The following is an 18,629-nucleotide window of genomic DNA, read 5'->3' on the forward strand; positions in this document are numbered from 1 at the left end:
GTCTCTAAGGACTTGCTTTATGAATCTGGGTGCTCCTGTATTGGGTGCATATATATTTAGGATAGTTAGCTCTCCCTGTTGAATTGATCCCTTTACCATTATGTAATGGCCTTCTTTGTCTCTTTTGATCTTTGATGGTTTAAAGTCTGTTTTATCAGAGACTAGGATTACAACCCCTGCCTTTTTTTGTTCTCCATTTGCTTGGTAGATCTTCCTCCATCCCTTTATTTTGGAGCCTATGTGTGTCTCTGCACGTGAGATGGGTCTCCCAAATACAGCAAACTGATGGGTCTTGACTCTTTATCCAATGTGCCAGTGTGTGTCTTCTAATTGGACCATTTAGTCCATTTACATTTAAGTTTAATATTGTTATATGTGAACTTCATCCTGTCATTGTGATATTAGCTGGTTATTTTGCTGGTTAGTTGATGCAGTTTTTTCCTAGCATCAATGGTCTTTGCATTTTGGCATGTTTTTGCAATGACTGCTACCGGTTGTTCCTTTCCATGTTTAGTGCTTCCATCAGGATCTCTTGTAGGGCAGGCCTGGTGGTGACAAAATCTCTAAGCATTTTCTTGTCTGTAAAGGATTTTATTTCTCCTTCACTTATGAAACTTAGTTTGGCTGGATATGAAATTCTGGGTTGAAAATTCTTTTCTTTAAGAATGTTGAATATTGGCCCCCACTCTCTGCTGGCTTGGAGAGTTTCTGTGAGAGATCTGCTGTTAGTCTGATGGGCTTCCCTGTGTGGGTAACCCAACCTTTCTCTCTGGCTGCCCTTAACATTTTTTGCTTCATATCAACTTTGGTGAACCTGACAATTATGTGTCTTGGAGTTGCTCTTCTCGAGGAGTATCTTTGTGGCGTTCTCTCTATTTCCCGAATTTGAATGTTGACCTGCTTTACTAGGTTGGGGAAGTTCTCCTGGATGATATCCTGAAGAGTATTTTACAACTCGGTTCCATTTTCCCCCTGACTTTCAGGCACACCAATCAGACGTAGATTTGGTCTTTTCACATAATCCCATATTTCCCGGAGGCTTTGTTCATTTCTTTTTCCTCTTTTTTCTCTAGACTTCTCTTCTTGCTTCATTTCATTCATTTGATCTTCAATCATTGATACTCTTTCTTCCAGTTGATCGAGTCAGTTACTGAAGCTTGTTCATTTGTCACGTATTTCTCATGTCATGGTTTTTATCTCTGTCAGTTCGTTTATCCTTCTATGCATTGATTATTCCAGTTATCCATTCTTCCATTCTTTTTTCAAGATTTTTAGTTTCTTTGCACTGGTTACGTAGTTCCTCCTTTAGCTCTGAGAAGTTTGATCGACTGAAGGCTTCTTCTCTCAACTCATCAAAGTCATTCTCCATGCAGCTTTGATCCATTGCTGGCAATGAGCTGCGTTCCTTTGGAGGGGGAGATGCACTCTGATTTTTTGAATTTCCAGCTTTTCTGCCTTGCTTTTTTCCCATCTTTGTGGTTTTATCCGCCTTTGATCTTTGATGATGCTGATGAACTGATTGGGTTTTGGTGAGGTTGTCCTTTCTGTTTGTTAGTTTTCCTTGTAACAGTCAGGACCCTCAGCTGTAGGTCTGTTGGAGTTTGCTTGAGGTCCACTCCAGACCCTGTTTGCCTGGGTATCAGCAGTGGAGGCTGCAGAAGATAGAATATTGCTGAACAGCAAGTGTTACTGTCTGATTCTTGCTCTGGAAGCTTTGTCTCAGGGGTATACCCTGCCATGTGAGGTGTGAGGTGTCGGTCTGCACCTAGTCGGGGATGTCTCCCAGTTAGGCTACTCAGGGGTCAGGGACCCACTTGAGCAGGCAATCTGTCCATTCTCAGATCTCAACCTCCGTGCTTGGAGATCCCCTGCTCTCTTCAAAGCTGTCAGATAGGGTTATTTACCTCTGCCGAGGTTTCTGCTGCTTTTTGTTTAGCTATGCCCTGTCCCCAGAGATGGAGTCTACAGAGACAGGCCAGCCCCCTTGAGCTGTGGTGGACTCCACTCAGTTCGAGCTTCCCCGCGGCTTTGTTTACCTACTTAAGCCTCAGCAATGACGGGTTCCCCTCCCCCAGCCTCGCTGCTACCTTGCAGTTAGATCTCAGACTGCTGCGCTAGTCTTGAGGGAGGCTCCGTAGGTGTGGGACCCTCCCATCCAGGTGTGGGCTATAATCTCCTGGTGTGCCGTTTGCTAAGACCCTTGGTAAAGCACAGTATTAGGGTGGGAGTTACCCGATTTCCCAGGTGTTGTGTATCTCAGTTTCCCTTCACTAGGAAAAGGGATTCCCTTCCCCCTTGCGCTTCCCAGGTGAGGCGATGGCTCACCCTGCTTCAGCTCTCGCTGTCAGGCTGCACCAGCTGTCCAACACTGATTGTCTGGCACTCCCCAGTGAGATGAACCCAGTATCTCAGTTGAAAATGCAGAAATGACCCATCCTCTGTGTTGCTCACGCTGGGAGCTGGAGGCTGGAGCTGCTCCTGTTTGGCCATCTTGCTCCGGGAATGGTCTTAATTATTAATATTCCCTGCTAGGAAAAGAATTCAGCGATATCTTCCCTACTTGCACATCCATTTATAGACTCTCTGCAAGAAGAAAAATATGGCTCTATTCTGCCCGACCCTGCATGCAGTCGGACCTTATGGTTGTCTTCCCTTGTTCCCTAAAATCACTGTTATTCTGTTCTTTTTCAAGCTGCACTGATCTCATATTGTTCAAACACACATGTTTTATGATCAATTTGTACAGTTTAACACAATAGTGGTCCTGAGGTGACGTACATTCTCAGCTTATTAAGATAACAGGATTAAGAGATTAAAGTAAAGACAGGCATAAGAAATTATAAAAGTATTAATTTTGGGAACTAGTAAATGTCCATGAAATCTTCACACTTTATGATAGAGATTGCAGTAAAGACAGGCATAAGAAATTATAAAAGTATTAATTTTGAGAACTGATGTATGTCCATATTAAAATGAAACCTTCACAATTTATGTTCCTCTGCTGCAACTTCCTGCGACACTCCCTAACTCATTTTATGAGGCTAGCATCATCCTGATACCAAAGCCTGGCAGAGACACACACAAAAAAAGAGAATTTTAGGCCAATATCCCTGATGAAAATTGATACAAAAATCCTCAATAAAATACCGGCAAACTGAATCCAGCTGCATATCAAAAAACTTATCCACCATGATCAAGTCAGTTTCATCCCTGGAATTCAAGGCTGGTTCAACATATGCAAATCAATAAACGTAATCCATCATATAAACAGAACCAACAACCAAAACCACGCAATTATCTCAAAAGATGCAGAGAATGCCTTTGACAAAATTCAACAGTCTTTCATGCCAAAGACTCTTAATAAACTAGGTATTGATGGAACATATCTCAATATAATAAGAGCTATTCATGACAAACCCACAGTCAATATCATACTGAATGGATAAAACTGCAAGCATTCCCTTTGAAAACTGGCACAAGACAAGATGCCCTCTCTCACCACTCCTATTAAAAACAATATTGGAAGTTCCGGCCAGGGCAATTAGGCAAGAGAAAGAAATAAAGGTATTCAATTAGGAAAAGAGGAAGTCAAATTGTCTCCGTTTGCAGATAACATGATTATATATTTAGAAAACCCCATCATCTCAGCTCAAAATCTCCTTAAGCTGATAAGCAACTTCAGCAAAGTCTCAGGATACAAAATCAAGGTGCAAAACTCACAGGCATTCCTATACACCAATAACAGACAAACAGAGAGCCAAATCATGAGTGAACTCCCATTCACAATTACTACAAAGAGAATAAAATACCTAGGAATCCAATTTACAAGGGATGTGAAGGACCTATTCAAGGAGAACTACAGATCACTGATCAAGGAAATAAGAGAGGACACAATCAGATGGAAGAACAGTCCATGCTCATGGATAGGAAGAAACAATATCGTGAAAATGGCCATACTGCCCAAGGTAATTCATAGACTCAATGCTATCCCCATCAAGCTACCAAATACTTTCTTCATGGAATTGGAAAAACCTACTTTAAATTTCATATGGAACCAAAAAAGAGCCTGTATAGCCAAGACAATCCTAAGCAAAAAGAACAAAGCTGGAGGCATCACACTACCTGACTTCAAACTAGACCACAAGGCTACAGTAACCAAAACAGCATGGTACTGGTACCAAACCAGAGAGATAGAGCAATGGAACAGAACAGAGGCCTCAGAAATAACACCACACATCTACAACCATCTGATTTTTGACAAACCTGACAAAAACAAGCAATGGGAAAAGGATTCCCTATTTAATAAATCGTGCTGAGAAAACTGGCTAGCCATATGTAGAAAGCTGAAACTGGATCCCTTCATTATATCTATACAAAAATTATTTCAAGATGGATTAAACAGGATATAGGCATAGGCAAAGACTTCACGACTAAAACACCAAAACCAATGGCAACAAAAGCCAAAGTAAACAAATGAGATCTAATTAAACTAAAGAGGTTCTGCACAGCAAAAGAAACTATCATCAGAGTGAACAGGCAACCTACAGAATGGGAGAAAATTTTTGCAATCTATCCATCTGAAAAAGGGCTAATATCTAGAATCTACAAAGAACTTAAACAAATTTACAAGAAAAAAAAAACCAACCCCATCAAAAAGTGGGGAAAAAATATAAAAAGACACTTCACAAAAGAAGACATTTGTGCAGCCAACAGACATATAAAAACTTGCTCATCATCACTGGTCATCAGAGGAATGCAAATCAAAACCACATTGAGATACCATCTCATATCAGTTAGAATGGTGATCATTAAAAAGTCAGGAAACAACAGATGCTGGAGAGGATGGAGAAATAGGAACGCTTTTACACTGTTGGTGGGAATGTAAATTAGTTCAACCATTGTGGAAGACAGTGTGGCCATTCCTCAAGGATCTAGAACTAGCAATACCATTTGACCCAACAATCCCATTACTGGGTATATACCCAAAGGATTATAAATCATAAAATACTATAAAGACACATGCACACATATGTTTATTGTGGCACTATTCACAATAGCAAAGACTTGGAACAAACCCAAATGCCCATCAATGATAGACTGGATAAAGAAAATGTGGCACATATACACCATGGAAAACTATGCAGTCATAAAAAGGATGAGTTCATGTCCTTTGCAGGGACATGGATGAAGCTGGAAACCATCATTCTCAGCAAAATATCACAAGGACAGAAAACCAAACACCACATGTTCTCACTCATAAGTGGGAGTTGAACAATAAGAACACATGGACACAGGTTGGGGAACATCACACACTGGGGCCTGTTGGAGGGTGGGGAGCTGGGGGAGGAATAGCCTTAGGAGAAATACCTAATGTAAATGACAAGTTGATGGGTACGGCAAACCAATATGGCACATGTATACCTATGTAACAAACCTGCATGTTGTGCACATGTACCCTAGAACTTAAAGTATAATAAAAATAAATAAATAAAATAGTGTCCCTCCATTCAAAGAGCTAAGTATTTAGGTTAAGTCCAGGCAAAAGTCTGTACAAATTAAATACAAGTATATAATTTAGATAACAGTTCAGGTGAAAAGAGTAAGAAATATCCGAGTATACTGAATGCTTTAATTGCCAGATCAACAACAAGATAAATGCATTATTTCTTGCTAGTTGGACCTAAATAGGCATTAGAAAGGGATAGAATTAAATTAGGTTTCAAAGGATGGGTAAGACTTGAGTAGACTCATGAGAGACGGACATAGCTTTCCTAAGGTGAGAACCACTTCAGAAAAGCATGAAGAGGAATGGAAGGGTGGACTTGCATATATAAGTAAACCCTTTCATCTGAAAAAAACATTTCTAGCAGATAAGGTGTGAATTATTAAAATACCAATGAGAACAAAAGAAGATGATATGGTTTAGCTCTCTGTCTCCACTCAAATCTCATCTCAAATTGTAACCCCCATGTATCAAGGGAGGGACTGTAATCCCAACATGTAGAGGGAAGGAGAGGATTGGATCCTGGGGGTTAGTTTCCCCCATGCTATTCTCATGATAATGAGTGAGTTCTCATGAGATATGATGGTTTTATTAATATAAGTGTTTGGAAGTTCCTCCTTTGTGCTTCTCTCTCCTGCCACTATGTGAAGAAGGTCCTTGCTTCCCATATAGCAGTGTGAAAATAGACTAATACAGAAGATTTTAAAATCTCCAGGACTTGCTTACTGAGCTAAAAGGTATGCCCTCCAAATAGATGGATCTCAGCATTTCTGAATTGGATGATGATTCTTCAAAGTCTAAAAACCTAGATGACACATGCATATAATCCATGGAATCTGCCAAAACCTTCTGTAAATAAGCCTTTGAGACTCCTAAAACATCCGTAAATCTTCCTATACAATTTACCTGGCTTAATATTACTAGGACACTTTCAAATAGCATAAGAATAGCATAAAAGACAGCTCACTGTAAAACATATATATATACACACACACATATATACACACACACACACACACAATTTTTTTAAGTAGCCAAGATATGACAGAAAGAGAAAATATGCCCTCTTATCAAGAAAAGGAAAGAAAAAAGAGAAAAGAAAATTGAAAAATTAAGGGACAGGAAGGAAAAATCAAAAAAGACCAAACAAGGCTAGTCTAAAACATGACAAACAACTGCACATAAAACTAGCTTTGGGTTTCTGGGAAGTCTAAGCAAAATATAACATACAACAGGTTGCTACTCAATAAAAGAAAACATTCCAGTCATCACACCAAAAACAGAACACTACATCCTGGTACTGAGCTCTAATAAAAATGTATTGAGCAAACTTCAGTTTAAAAAAAAGAAATTAAACAATGTATGTTATCTTGGAGGACAATTTTCTAGAAAATGAAGAGACTCCATATAGATGGCCATTTCTTATATTGACACACAATAAAGGTTATACTATTATAGGCATAATAATATTGTCATATATTATAATGCAAATATATTGTCATAAGCTAAATTAATATAGGAGCTTGCTAATGATCTGGCATGTTACTAGAATAATAGTGAATTATCTAGGGGAGCAATTATTTAACACTCATTAGATGGTTACTCTTGTATATCAATTGTGTCAGCCAGAAAATAGTCAAAAAATTAAAACTTAAAGTCCTTGTAGAAGTCCAGGTATCCTAGTTATTGATTGAAAGGATCACTATATGCTTTATTTTCTAGATTTATAGTTGACAAACTCGATGTTTTATTATGAAAATTTTAAAGTTTACCTTGGCATCTGTTCAACCCCCAAATTGCAATTCATAAAACATGGAATAGAACAGTTCATCCTAGAAGACTTTGGTAGCAGGAATCACCAGATGTCTTTGCCTATCACAAAACAATCGTGTGATTTTGTAAAATGTTTAATTTTTAGGCAAGACATCATCCTGATGGGTCTCCAAAGATCATTCAGAACAAAATAGCCACCCAAATAACTAAATGATTGTTAAATAGAGTTCTTCAGCATTATCCATCTGGGTTCTGAGGAAAGTGTGCCTAAAGGGATGATTTTTTTTTTTCTGTAATTGATACTTAACCATTCCTTCTGTTAGCAATTAGACAACATGTTTAATTGCTCATTCACACAACTCCCAGTGGACTCTGACAATAATCCATTCCTCCAGCAAAGAAAGATGCTTAACTTTCATTTTTGCTACAGTAACTAGGTGTGTACCTAGTTAATTTAAAATTTGTCAGACTGCTTAAATTGAAATGGAGAGGTAAAGTCCTAAGACTTCAAATAGTTAAGGATGGAAGAAAAGTTCTTTTTATTCTGTTAGATTCTTATTGTGATAAAGCTTTAAAGAAGAACTTACAAGCCAACATAAAATCATGTGCACTTATCCATAGACCAAAAGGCAAATAATAGATTAATACATGCTACAAAAAGTCTTAAATTATTCTTACCTCTTTTTCTCTACTAACTGAACAGAAAATGGCTATGGTACAGTAGAAGAGCCGTGGCTAAAGTCAAAATGTTTTTTATTAAACAAAATGAAATTGAGAGCATTTTAATTAAGAATCCTGAAATTTGGTAAGAACAAAGCTAATTTTATCTGCAAAAATTATCCATTTAAACTCATAGGCTTATAGTATATAGAGATAAAGACCTATCTGTTTATGACATAGACTAAGCTTTGAGTCCATCTTAAAGAATAATGCTCTAGGAATTAAAGCAATCTATTTTAGAAATAACTCTTGAGGTGTACCACCAAGAACAGGATGATTTGGTAGCAAATAACCATCAGTAGGGATTGTTCGACTTAAAGTGATTAAATAGATGTGCTGAAATAATCAAAATTAGTGCATCCTAGGTAAGAGTGGTGAAATTCACAAAGCATAGAGGAAACTTGCAGAGCTTTAGATTTGGAGGGAAAAGTTACACTTTAAAAGCAGAGGTGCAGGTCAGCAAATGATGGACTAGGAAGCTACAGGCTCTCCTTCCCCAACAAAGACACCAAATTAACAATAGTATTTGGACCACAATACCTCTGTGATAATGCTGGAGACCAGTTGAGAATCTATAGCAGTAAGGCTATTGTAAGACAAAAACAGAATTCCAGTGAAAGGTGTTGGAAAATCTGCGGCATTTGTCACACACATTTGTTCCCCTTCCTCTATGCAGCATAACACAGAGCAACTGGAAGTAATCCTCTATATGAGCTCTCCTCCCTTGAGACAGAAAATAAACAATAGACCATGAGTCCAATGTTCTGACTTGTCTGATGGCTGCCCAAAAGACTAATTTCTGTATCATCTGACTCAGAGTGCTGACAGTATTGACACCAGAATTCAGAAGCCACTGGAAACAAAGGTGAGCGGAATATTGGAAATGCAGTTCAGCAGGCAGATTCCAAGGAGAGTAAGAGATTACAAGGGTTTGAGAGGTCTTCCAGCTGGGCTGATTAAAGAAGGTCTTCTCCTGTACAAAGTCAGTATATAAAAACTGGGATAGATGGGCATTTTTCAAATGCCCAATCCCCAGCAAAAAATTACAAGGCATACAAAGAAATGGGAACATGGCTAAATCAAAGGGACAAAATAAAACTCCAGAAACCAACCCTAATGAATGCAGATATATGAGCTGCTTAACAAGGATTTGAAATAACTGTCACAAGGATCTCAATATGTTAAAAAGATAACATAGGCAACTAAAGAAATCAGGAAAGTTATGCATGAACAAAATAAGATTGTCAACAAAGATAAATAAACTATATAAAAAACAGAAATTCTATAGCAGAAAAATATAAAAAGTGAACTGAACAATTCATTATAGGGGTTTAATAGCAGACTTGATCTGACAGGAGAAGGAATTGGCAAACTTGAAATCGGGTCATTTAAAATTATTGAGAGAATTGGGCAAGGTGGCCAACCAGACACAGCCAGGTGGAACAGCTACCACCAAGGGACTAGGACAAGTGGCACATAGTCCTAGAAGATCTTCAGAGGGAAGGCACTGAGAGCAGACTGAGGGAAGACACAGAAGCTGGGCTGAAGAGGGAGGAAGTTGGGACCCCTGGAGGGGGCTACTATGCACCAGTACTTGTTCCTGACTCCCAGTGACTCTGGGGGAATGGGTGAGTTGAACTGGTAAGGAGAACCCACTCTCACCACAGGCCTCTGGAATCCTGGCAGCAGGAGATCCCTCAACCACCAAAGACACTTGAGTTGGCAGGGAAACCTGCTTAGAGAAGTGATGGGGAAGCATACTGGCCGGTACAGAGCCCAGAGGGTTAGGAATGGGAGCATCTGTAGACAGATCATCAAGGCAGAAAATTCACAAAGATACTTATGACCTAAACTCAGTACTGGATCAAACGTATGTGACAGACATCTACAGAACTCTCCACCCAAAAACAACAAAATATACATTCTTCTCATTGCCACATGGCACATACTCTAAAATTGACCACATAATCAGACATAAAATACTCCTCAGCAAATGCAAAAGAACTGAAATCATAACAACCACTCTGTCAGATCACAGTGCAATAAAGTTAGAAATCAAGACTAAGGAAATAGCTCAAAATCATTCAATTACATGGAAATTGAATATCGTGTTTCTGAATGACTCTGGGGCAAATAATGAAATTAACACAGAAATCAAGAAGTTCTTTAAAACTAATGAGAACAAATATACAACATACCAGAATCTCTGGGACACAGCTAAGACAATGTCAAGAGAATAACTTACAGCACTGAACACCCATATCAAAAAGTTAGAAAGATAGTAATTTAACAACCTAACATCACAACTTAAAGAATTAGAGAACCAAGAGCAAATCAAGCCCAAAACTTGCAGAAGAAAGAAATAACCAAAATCAGAGCTGAACTGAAGGTGATTGAGACACAAAAAAATCATTTAAAAGATCAACACATCCAGGAGTTGTGTTTTTGAAAAAAAAATTAATAAAATAGATAGACTACTAGCTAGACCAATAAAGAAGAAAAGAGAGAAGATCCAAATAAACACAATTAGAAACAAAAGGGATATTACCACTGACTCCACAGAAATACAAATAATCAGAGAATATTGTAAACACTTCTATGCACACGAATTTGAAAATCTAGGAGAAATAGATAAATTCCTGGATATATACACCCTCCCAAGACTGAACCAGAAAGAACCTGAATCCCTGAGACGACCAATAATGACCTCCAAAATTAAATCAATAATAACTAGCTTACCAACCAAAAAAAGCCCAGGACCAGAGAGATTCACAGCCGAATTCTACCAGACGTACAAAGAAGAGCTGGTACCATTCCTACTAAAACTATTCCCAAAAATTGATGAGGAGGGACTCCTCCTTAACTCATTCTATGAGACTATCATTATCCTAATACCAAAACCTGGCAGAGACACAACAAAAAAGAAAATTTTAGGCCAATATCCTTGATAAACACTGATGCAAAAATCCTCAACATAGCACTGGCAAACCAAGTCCAGCAGCACACCAAAAAAATTTGTCCATCAAGATCAAGTAGGCTTTATCTCCAGGATGCAAAGTTGGTTCAAAAATAGCAAAGATATGGAACCAATCTGAGTGTTCATCAACAGATACTTTTGTACCAGTACCATGCTGTTTCAGTTACTGTAGTCTGGTAGTATAATTAACCTAAATGTCCATCCACAGATGACTTTTGTCAAGTACCATGCTGAGATATTGTGTCACCACCAGGCCTGCCTTACCAGAGCTCCTGAAGGAAGCACTAAATGTGGAAAAGAAAAACAGGTACCACTCACTGCAAAAACATACCAAATTAAGATCACTGACACTATAAAGAAACTGCATCAACTAACAGGCAAAATAACCAGATAGCATCATAATGACAGGATCAAATTCACAAATAACAATATTAACTTTAAATGTAAATGGGCTAAATGCCACAATCAAAAGACACAAACTGGCAAATTGGATAAACAGTCAAGACCCCTCAGTGTGCTGTATTCAGGAGACCCATCTCACATGCAAAGACACACATAGGCTCAAAATAAAGGGATGGAGGAATATTTACCAAGCAAATGGAAAGCAAAAATAAGCAGAGGTTGCAATCCTAGTCTCTGATAAAACAGACTTGAAGCCAACAAAGATCAAAAAAGACAAAAAAAAAAAGGACATTACATAATGGTAAATGGATCAATCCAACAAGAAGAGCTAACTATCCTAAGTATTTATGCACCCAATACAGGACTACTCAGATTCATAAAGCAAGTTCTTAGAGACCTACAAAGAGACTCAGACTCCCACACAATAATAATGGCAAACTTTAACACCCCATTGTCAGTATCAGACAGATCAATGAGACAGAAAATAAACAATGATATTCAGGACTTGAACTTAGCTCTGGAGCAAGCAGACCTAATAGACATCTACAGAACTCTTCACCCCAAATCAACAGAACATACATTCTTCTCAGCACTGCATCACACTTATTCTAAAATTGATCACATAATTGGAAGTAAAACACTCCTCAGCAAATGCAAAAGAATGGAAATCGTAACAGTCTCTCAGACCACAGTGCAATCAAATTAGAACTCAGGGTTCAGAAACTCACTCAAAACTACACAACTACATGGAAACTCAACAACCTGCTCCTGATTGACTACTGGGTAAATAATGAAATTAAGGCAGAAATAAATAAGTTCTTTGAAACCAATGAGAACAAAGACACAGTCTTTTTGTCTTTGTGTACCAGAATCTTTAGGACACAGCTAAAGCAGTGTTTAGAGGGAAATTTATAGTACTAAATGCCCACAGGAGAAAGTGGGAAAGATGTGAAATCGACACCCAAACATCACAATTAAAAGAACTAGAGAAGCAAGAGAACACAAATTCAAAAGCTAGCAGAAGACAAGAAATAACTAAGATCAGAGCAGAACTGAAGGAGATGGAGACACAAAAAACCCTTCAACAAATCAATGAGTCCAGGAGCTGACTTTTTAAAAAGATTAACAAAATAGATAAACTGCTAGCCAGCTAAGAATAAAAAAGAGAAGAATCAAATAAACACAGTAAAAAAATGATAAAGGCGATATCACCACTGATCCCACAGAAATACAAACTACTATCAGAGAATACTATAAGCACCTCTACACAGATAAACTAGAAAATCTAGAAGAAATGGATGAATTCCTGGACACATACACCCTCCCAAGACTAAACCAGGAAGAAGTTAAGTCCATGAATAGACCCATAATGAGTTCTAAAATTGAGGCAACAATTAATAGCCTACCAACCAAAAACAGCCTAGGGCCAGACAGATTCACAGCCAAATTCTATTACAGGGACAAAGAGGAGCTGGTACCGTTCCTTCTGAAACTATTCCAATCAATAGAAAAAGAGGGTCTCCTTCATAACTCATTTTATGAGGCCAGCATCATCCTGATACCAAAGCCTGGCAGAGACACACACAAAAAAGAGAATTTTAGGCCAATATCCCTGATGAACATCGATGGAAAAATCCTCAATAAAATACTGGCAAACTGAATCCAGCAGCACATCAAAAACATATCCACCATGATCAAGTCAGCTTCATCCCTGGAATGCAAGGCTGGTTCAACATACGCAAATCAATAAACATAATCATCACATAAACAGAACCAATAACATAAACCACATGATTATCTCAGTAGATGCAGAAAAGGCCTTTGACAATATTCAACAACCCTTCATGCTAAAAACTCTCAATAAACTAGGTACCGATGGAACCTACCTCAAAACAATGAGAGCTATTTATGACAAACCCACAGCCAATATCATACTGAAAAGACAAAAGCTGGAAGCATTCCCTTTGAAAACTGGCACAAGACAAGAATGCCCTCTCTCACCACTCCCATTCAACATAGTATTGGAAGTTCTGGCCCAGAGGAATCAGGCAAGAGAAAGAAATAAAGGGTATTCAAACAGGAAGAGATAAAGCCAAATTGTCTCTATTTGCAGATGACATGATTCTATATTTAGAAAACCTCATCGTCTCAGCCCAAAATCTCCTTAAGCTCAAAAGCAACTTCAGCAAAGTCTCAAAATACAAAATCAATGTGCAAAACTCACAAGCATTCCTGCACACAAATAACACACAAACAGCCAAATCATGAGTGAACTCCTATTCACAATTGCGGCAAAGAAAATAAAATACCTAGGAATACAATTTACAAGGGATATGAAGTACCTCTTCAAGGAGAACTACAAACCACTGCTCAAGGAAATAAGAGAGGACACAAACAAATGGAAAAACATTCCATGTTCATGGATAGGAAGAATCAATATCATGAAAATGGCCATACTGCCCAAAGTAATTTATAGATTCAATGCTATCCCCATCAAGCTACCATTGACTTCTTCCACAGAATTGGAAAAACCTACTTTAAATTTCATATGGAACCAAAAAAGAGCTCGTATAGCCAAGACAATCCTAAGCAAAAAGAACAAAACTGGAGACATCACGCTACCTGACTTCAAACTAGACTACAAGGTTACAGTAACAAAAACAGCATGGTACTGGTACCAAAACAGATATATAGACCAACGGAACAGAACAGAGGTCTCGGAAATAATGCCACACATCTACAACCATCTGATCTTTGACAAACCTGACAAAAACAAGAAATGTGGAAAGGATTCCCCATTTAACAAGTGGTGTTGAGAAAACTGGACAGCCATATGCAGAAAACTGAAACTAGACTCATTCCTTACACCTTATACAAAAATTAACTCAAGATGGATTAAAGACTTAAATATAAAACCTGAAACCATAAAAACCCTAGAGGAAAACCTAAGCAATACCATTCAGGACATAGGCATGGACAAAGACTTTATGACTAAAACACCAAAAGCAATGGCAACAAAAGCCAAAATAGACAAATGGGATCTAATTAAACTAAAGAGCTTCTGCATGGCAAAAGAAAGTATCATCAGAGTGAACAGACAACCTACAGAATGGGAGAAAACTATCCATCTGACAAAGGGCTAATATCTAGAATCTATAAGGAACCTGGACAAATTTATAAGGAAAAAGAAAAACAAACGCATCAAAAAGTGAGCAAAGGAGATGAACAGATACTTCTCAAAAGAAGACATTTTATGCAGCCAACAAACGTATGAAAAAAAGCTCATCATCACTGGTCATTAGAGAAATGCAAATCAAAACCACAATGAGATACCATCTCAAGCCAGTTAGAATGGCGATCATTAAAAAGCCAGGAAACAACAGATGCTGGAGAGGATGTGAAGAAATAGGAACGCTTTTAAACTGCTGGTGGGAGTGTAAAATTAGTTCAACAATTGTGGAAGACAGTGTGGCGATTCCCTAAGGATCTAGAACCGGAAATACCATTTGACCCAGCAATCCCATTACTGGGTATATACCCGAAGGATTATAAATCATTCTACTATAAAGAAACACGCACACATATGTTTATTGCAGCAAGTGTTCACAACAAAGACTTGGAACCAACCCAAATGCCCATCAATGATAGCCTGGATAAAAAAAAGTGGCACATATACACCATGGAATACTGTGCAGCCATAAAAAAAAGGATGAGTTCATGTCCTTTGCGGGGATATGGATGAAGCTGTAAACCATCATTCTCAGCAAACTAACAGAGGAACAGAAAACCAAACGCCACATGTTCTCACTCATGAGTGGGAGCTGAACAATAAGAATAAAGGGACACAGGGTGGGGAACATCACACAACAGGGCCTGTCAGGTGGTGGGAGGCTAGAGGAGGGATAGTATAAGGAGAAATGCCTAATGTGGGTGACAGGTTGATGGGTGCAGCAAACCATCATGGCACATGTATACCTGTATAACAAACCTGCATGTTCCGCACATGTACCCCAGAACTTAAAGTATAATAAAAATATATATATATTTTATATATATATCCTACTATACATAGAGAGTAGGTAGGTGTGTGTATATATATATATATATCCTACTATAATGATTAGTTTATCTCTTCTTGCAAATGTGTTCACTTTTAAAGTTTGGTGTAAGATACATAAAATTTAGAATTGTTATATCCTCCCCAAAGCAATACAATGATCCCTTTAATTCTAATAGGCCCTGTCTCAACTGTGTTGTGTGTTTCCTTTCTATCTTATTTTCTTTCTCAACCCTACAAATCACTATTATTTGTTTAGATTCAACTACATTGTATTTGTCACTCGGGCTGCCATAACAAAATACCACAGACTGGGTGGCTCAAACAACAAAAATGTATTTCTCACAGTCTGGAGGCTGAAAGTCTAAGAGCGGTGTGCCAGAATGGTTAGGTTCCAGCAAGGGCTCTGTTCCTGGCTTGTAGACAGCTGCCTCTAGCTGTGTCCTCCCATGGTACACACAGAGAGAGAGCATGCTCTGTGGTGTTTCTTCTTATAAGGATACTAATTCTATTGGATTACAACTCCAACATCACAACCTCATTTAATCTTAATTATTTCAGTAAAAGTCTTATATCCAAATATTGTCACACTGGGGATTAGGGCTTCAACATATATATTTGGGGAGACAGAAATATTTAGTCCATAATATACATTTTTAAACTATCTTGGTCTTTGTTTCTTCAAAAATATAAGACCATCCATCTAAATCACTTTCTTTCTGTATGAAGTACATTCTTTAAAATTTCCTTAATGTTTGTTAGCGACATATTATCTATTACTCTTTATGTGAATATGCATTTTGCTCTTTTACTTGAAAGAGTTTTTTGACCGTGAAAGTGTGTTGACAGTTATTTTCTCACAGCACATGAAGATCTCATTGTCCCCTTGATTTCAGTTGTTGCAACTGTCTAATTATTGTGTCCTTTCTCTGGCTTTTTTTTTCTTTTTGAGACAGAGTTTTGCTCTTGTTGCCCAGGCTAGAGTGCAATGGTGTGATCTTGGCTCACTGCAACCTTCACCTCCCACGTTCAAGTGATTCTCCTGCCTCAGCCTCCCAAGTAGCTGGGATGACATGTGCCCACCACCATGCCTGGCTATTTTTTGTATTTTTAGTAGAGACAGGGTTTCACCATGTTGGCCAGGCAGGTCTTGAGCTCCTGACCTCAGGTGATCCATCAGCCTCAGCCTCCCAAAGTGCTGGGATTACAGGCGTGAGCTGCCATACCCGGCTTCTGGCTATTTTTAATATCCTTACTTTTTGGTATTCCACAATCATTAAGATATGTCTATACATAGACCTTTTTTTAAAGTCCTGTTGGAATTTATTGAATTTATTGGATTACTGTGTTTGTTTCAGCTATTCTGGGAAATTCTCAATTCTGAAGCTTTGTTTCTTCAATTTTATCTTTCTCGTTTATCCTTTCTCTTTTTCTTACTTTTCTCTTCTCTGGAACTCTGGTTAAATCTTGTTAGTTCCCTAGGGGTGGACATAACAAACATGTAGCTTAAAACAACAAAAAAATTATTGCCTCACAGTTTCTGGAGGCCAGAAGTCTGAATTCAAGGTGCTGGCAGGGCCATGTTCCTTAGAAGCCTCTAGAGGCAGTTTCTTTTTTGCTTCTTTCCGCTTTTGGTAACTCCAGACTTTCCCTTGCCTATAGGTGCATCACTCCAATCTCTGCCTTCATATTAACATAGCATTCTTCCTGTGTGTCTGTGGCAATAATGGTGATTTATTTCTAATTCACCCTTTCACTGAGTGTATCTTTAGGGTTCCAGTTTTTTGGTGGAGAGCCTCGTTTTACACATTAAGCAATTTCTAGGCTTCTCTCTTGTCCACATGTCCTTGAACAGTTGAAGATTAAACTTTGGATTTAGCAGATTTGGCAAATATGCTCGAGGAAAAACCTGGCTTTATCATTTTACTTATCTATTTAGCTTCTATTTTTTTTTTCACCTTTTTTGGCATCTGAATATTCTTTTTTCTTGCCAGGTCATCAATTTGTTGGAAAAGATGTTTTCGAATAATTTAGCCAACATTTTTGGTAGTTTTCATGATGGGTAAGAGGGTAAATCATGTTATCTAATCTACTACACTGCTGGAAACAAAAGTCAACTATTGGATTTATTTTAAAAGAAGCCCATCTGGCCAGGCGCAGTGGCTCATGCCTGTAATCCCAGCATTTTGGGAGGCCAAGGTGAGCGAATCACCTGAGATCAGGAGTTCAAGACCAGCTTAGCCACCATGGGGAAACCCTGTCTCTACTAAAAATACAAAAATTAGCCAGGTGTGGTGATGGGCACCTGTAATCCCAGCTACTTGGGAGGCTGAGGCAGGAGAATCGCTTGAACCCCGGAGGCAGAGGTTGCTGTGAGCCAAGATCGCGCCACTGAACTCCAGCCTGGGTGACTGGGTGACAGAGCAGAACTCTGTCTCACCAAAAAAAAAAAAAAAAAAAAAAAAAAAAGAAGCCCTTCTGATAGGTATTACATAAAGCATTAAAAACTACAGAAGAAAGTTAAAAGTGCTATGAGAAGACATTGCAAGTGGGAACACCATCATGTGGCCCCAAGTTTTGAGGAGCAGATACTGCTAGACCCTGATTGGTGATTTTAAAGGTGGGGAAGAGACACTGATAAAGAAAAAGGTCCTTCCATAGTAGTACATTTAATGTACCAGCCTGTCACTTATCCCTCCATCCTCATTAAAGCAGCAAGAAAGAAGATAAAACAGTATCCTTTTCCTTTTTAAAATGTACTTGGTGTAAAAAATAATGATTTATGCTCTGTATCATGGTAACTCAAAGACAGCTTAACTGATGAATTAAAAATTAAAGTATGCTTGAACATAAGCAAGATATGGAGTATGCACGAGAAAAAATACATTATCATGAAAAGAAAAGAGAAGCCACTAAAGTATATTTATAATCCAAGTATTTTTATAGTTCATTATTTGGTGTGTATTTTGGGGGAATACTTTACTATTTTCAAAATCTAAAATGAGAAAATATGTCACAAAAGATGCTGCCTCGTAATATCTACAAATCTGCACATACCATTTCCCTCACTACTGCTGCCTCAAATTGCAACCTGGTGGCTCCAGACAACCCTCCTGTCAGGGACCTTACCCATTACTGCTAGAGACATCAAAGTGCCAGAGTTCAACTGTTTGTTTGTGTGTTTGTCTGTTTTTGGC

At 38.3% G+C, this 18,629-nt stretch overlaps 1 protein-coding gene across 1 annotated transcript in view; it reads left to right on the plus strand.

The window, feature by feature from the left end:
• EYS (eyes shut homolog (Drosophila)) overlaps window positions 1-17,461 on the plus strand; it is a 272,013-nt gene extending 254,552 nt beyond the window's left edge. Inside the window, exon 9 of the mRNA XM_011993063.1 lies at window positions 17,427-17,461. Coding sequence (XP_011848453.1) covers window positions 17,427-17,461 — 35 coding nt within the window. The remainder of the gene's footprint in view (window positions 1-17,426) is intronic.
• The last annotated feature ends 1,168 nt before the right edge of the window (window positions 17,462-18,629 follow it).

The sequence above is a fragment of the Mandrillus leucophaeus genome, unplaced genomic scaffold, assembly GCF_000951045.1.
Source record: "Mandrillus leucophaeus isolate KB7577 unplaced genomic scaffold, Mleu.le_1.0 Scaffold424, whole genome shotgun sequence".
NCBI lineage: Eukaryota > Metazoa > Chordata > Mammalia > Primates > Cercopithecidae > Mandrillus > Mandrillus leucophaeus.